Raw genomic sequence first — 3,465 nt, forward strand, 5'->3', positions numbered from 1 at the left:
TCAATGCGCTCGCCTAGAAACGTTCACCAATGTTCGCCAATTCTGAACTCACCTCTGCTCTGTGATGAATGTTAACCCTACCTGCTCTTTGATGACTGCGTCTGAAATCACTGACTGCAAGTGCTTAGTAGTCATTGTATATTGTTTGTTCCTTGTGTGTTGTCTCCTTGTTTTATTTCAAACCTGTAATTGTATGTCCTTGGGTCCCTTAGAAAGGATTAAAAATACAAAAAGTAAAAGTCATACCGGGCTGCACTTTTATTGTGTCGCCCTCTGGCAGGTGCCACATCCGGGTGATTGACACGTTTGGCACGGAGCCGCCCTACAACCACGAGGAGTACGCCACGCTCAACGGGTACCGCACCAACTGGGGCTACTGGAACCTCAACTGCAAGCAGTTCATGACCATGTTCCGTAGGTGGAGGAGTTTTATTGTGAAACGTCTGCACCATGTTGAAGTGGTAGCAACAATAATGTCCTTATCGTCCTTATTTCATGTATATATATTTACACATCCTTGTACATCAACACAGTGCCCTTGCATATAATCACACACATGCACGCAAGCACACACGCACTCACACACACACACACACACACACACACACACACACACACACACACACACACACACACACACACACACACACACACACACACACACACACACACACACACACACACAGACACACACACACGCACAAATGTAGCACACACACACACAAACTTCCAGCTGTGTTTCCGCTCGTTGCCTTTACATTACCATAGCCCCCCCTCCTCCAACGCTCGTATGATAAAACACGTCCCGCAATCAGCAGCTAGTGCGCTAACGCGTCGCAGGGTGCTAGCATCCTGTGTAGCTGCTCTGAGACGCAGACAGTACACTGATGGTTGTGTTGGTTTGACCTCCTGCCGCTAGATTCCTTTCTTTCTTTCCAAGCCACTGCTGTAGCGCTAAGGCAACCGTTAGTCTCTTCAGGACTCTCCAGGCTCACAAAATAACAGCACATCATTACCCTCTCCGCGGAAGACTACCGCTGACCTAGCTTGCGTTTAGTTGCATTGTTTGTAAGCTACGATACTGACCTATCACGCGAGGCTTTGAGCTGCGGAGGGGCTTGGCGAGAGCTGGAGGAATGCAAAGACGGGTCTCTATATACAGTATTTGGGCGGCATGTCGCTCAGGAGGTAGAGCGGGTTGGATGGCAACTGGAAGGTTGCTAATTCAATCCCCGGCTCCTCCTGTAGAGTTGTCAATTAGCAAGACGCCTCACCCTAACTGCTCCCGCCGAGCTGGCTGTCGCCCTGCGTGGCTGACACCGCCGTCGGTTTGTGAATGTGTGCATGGGTGGGTGAATTCTAGGGAATATTGTACAGAGCGTTGAGTGGCCGCCGGTTAGAAAAGCGCAGTATAAATGCAGTCAATTTACCACTTTAGATAAGCTATAGATAAATCTTGGCCATCCCACCTGCCCCCCTCAATCCTCGGAAACCACTAATCCCAGCCACTCAGCATAGTCACGCACCTCATTTAAGCCCCCTAAAGCAGTTGTGCTACATCACACACGATGCGTTTCAGGACGCACCGATGCGCACGCTGTTGTGCGTCAGCCGTGGGCGTAGCTCTGCCTGGCGGTGTGCCGGCCACCGCCGCCGTTATTATGGGATGGCGGGCCGGGCCCTGGAGATAATGATGATTGAGGACCTGTCGGCAGCCCTAACCCTCGCCCGAGATCCCCCCCATCAGGAGCCCGTCCGGGGAGAGAAGCCCCAACATACGCTCCCCCCTCCCCCCTCCCAACACACGCCCCCCTCGCTAACACTTAATAGCTTTGTGTTTCTAAGCCGAACCGTCACACTCGGCTCTCGGCTGAGATTAGGGTGTTGCCGCCTCTGGAGGAAAGGGGGGGTTGAGGGCGCGGGCCGCAGTGGTTTTAACAATACGCTCGTGAAGCAGTGTTGTGTTTTATTGCGGTAGAGCGCGTGCGGCTTTAAAGATACGCTTGAAAAACGAGCTGTAAACTATAACGATGAGTGAGGTCCCAGTTCAATGTGATTCATGGCCACGCTGGGGTGACATGTGGCTCAGGAGGTAGAGCGGGTTGGCTGGTAACCGGAGGGTCACTCGTTCGATCCCCGGCTCCTCCTAACCGAGTGTCGAGGTGTCCCTGAGCCAGACGCCTCGACCTAACTGCTCCTAATGAGCTGGCTGTCGCCCTGCATGGTTGACTCCGCCGTCGGTGTGTGAATGTGTGCATGAATGGGTGATGTTGAGCAGTATTATAAAGCGCATTGAGTGGCCACTGGTTAGAAAATGTGTATAAATGCAGTCCGTTTACCATTTACCGAGTGATTATGGCCAGCGTTCGCATGGTGAAACCAGACTGTGTTTCACCCCAAACACATCATCTCTTCACCCGGCTGTATGACCTTTCTGATTGGTTGATTGTTTATCGATTCCGGTATAATTAGTTAATTTCTGACCTAATCCCTGATTAAAGAACAACAACGGAAACGCGGACAAACGATGTAATAATGATCGCTCCGGTCAGGTGGTCACTATTGATCGCGTATTACCACTGCTCAAAGGTTATTGATCGACATCTCACACCACTGCGGTGTGTGTGTGTGTGTGTGTGTGTGTGTGTGTGTGTGTGTGTGTGTGTGTGTGTGTGTGTGTGTGTGTGTGTGTGTGTGTGTGTGTGTGTGTGTGTGTGTCTGTCTGTGTGTATGTCTGTGTGTGTGTGCGCGTGTGTGCGTGTTTGTGTGTGTGTGTGCGATTCTGTCTGTGTATGTGTGTGTGTGTGTGTGTGTGCTTGTGTGTGTGTTTGTGTGTGTGTGTGTGTGTGTGTGTGTGTGTGTGTGTGTGTGTGTGTGTGTGTGTGTGTATGTCTGTGTGTGTGTGCGCGTGTGTGCGTGTTTGTGTGTGTGTGTGTGCTTCTGTCTGTGTATGTGTGTGTGTGTGTGTGTGTGTGTGTGTGTGTGTGTGTGTGTGTGTGTGTGTGTGTGTGTGTGTGTGTGTGTGTGTGTGTGTGTGTGTGTGTCCTCACAGCACACACCCCTGATAACTCGTTCATGGGCTTCGTGGCGGAGGAGCTGAACGAGACGGAGAGGCGGGTCATCCAGAGGAACAAGGCGGACAGGATGGCCCTGGTGTACGGGAAGGAGGCCAGCATGTGGAAGGTACACACACACACACACACACACACACACACACACACACACCACACACACACACACACACACACACACACACACACACACACACACACACACAGACACACACACACTGGTCAAAGCCCTGAGTGTGTGTGTGTGTGGGCAGGGAAGCTTTGACCCAGGTCTTAGTTCCACCTGACTCAGCACCACCACGTCCCCTGGTTGGTGGCGGGGGGGCTGACCCTCTGAGGTGGGAGGGAGGGTCTTCGATGAAGTCTGCCAGGTACGAGGTGATGGGCGGGGGGG

General features: G+C 52.1%; 1 protein-coding gene across 1 annotated transcript in view; it reads left to right on the plus strand.

Moving 5' to 3' along the window:
* Window positions 1–3,465, plus strand: part of LOC130402291 (alpha-1,6-mannosylglycoprotein 6-beta-N-acetylglucosaminyltransferase B) — a 69,881-nt gene that overhangs the window by 66,242 nt on the left and 174 nt on the right. The window contains exons 10-11 of the mRNA XM_056606439.1: window positions 281–414; window positions 3,053–3,183. Coding sequence (XP_056462414.1) covers window positions 281–414; window positions 3,053–3,183 — 265 coding nt within the window. The remainder of the gene's footprint in view (window positions 1–280; window positions 415–3,052; window positions 3,184–3,465) is intronic.

This window comes from Gadus chalcogrammus, chromosome 2, assembly GCF_026213295.1.
Source record: "Gadus chalcogrammus isolate NIFS_2021 chromosome 2, NIFS_Gcha_1.0, whole genome shotgun sequence".
Taxonomy (NCBI): domain Eukaryota; kingdom Metazoa; phylum Chordata; class Actinopteri; order Gadiformes; family Gadidae; genus Gadus; species Gadus chalcogrammus.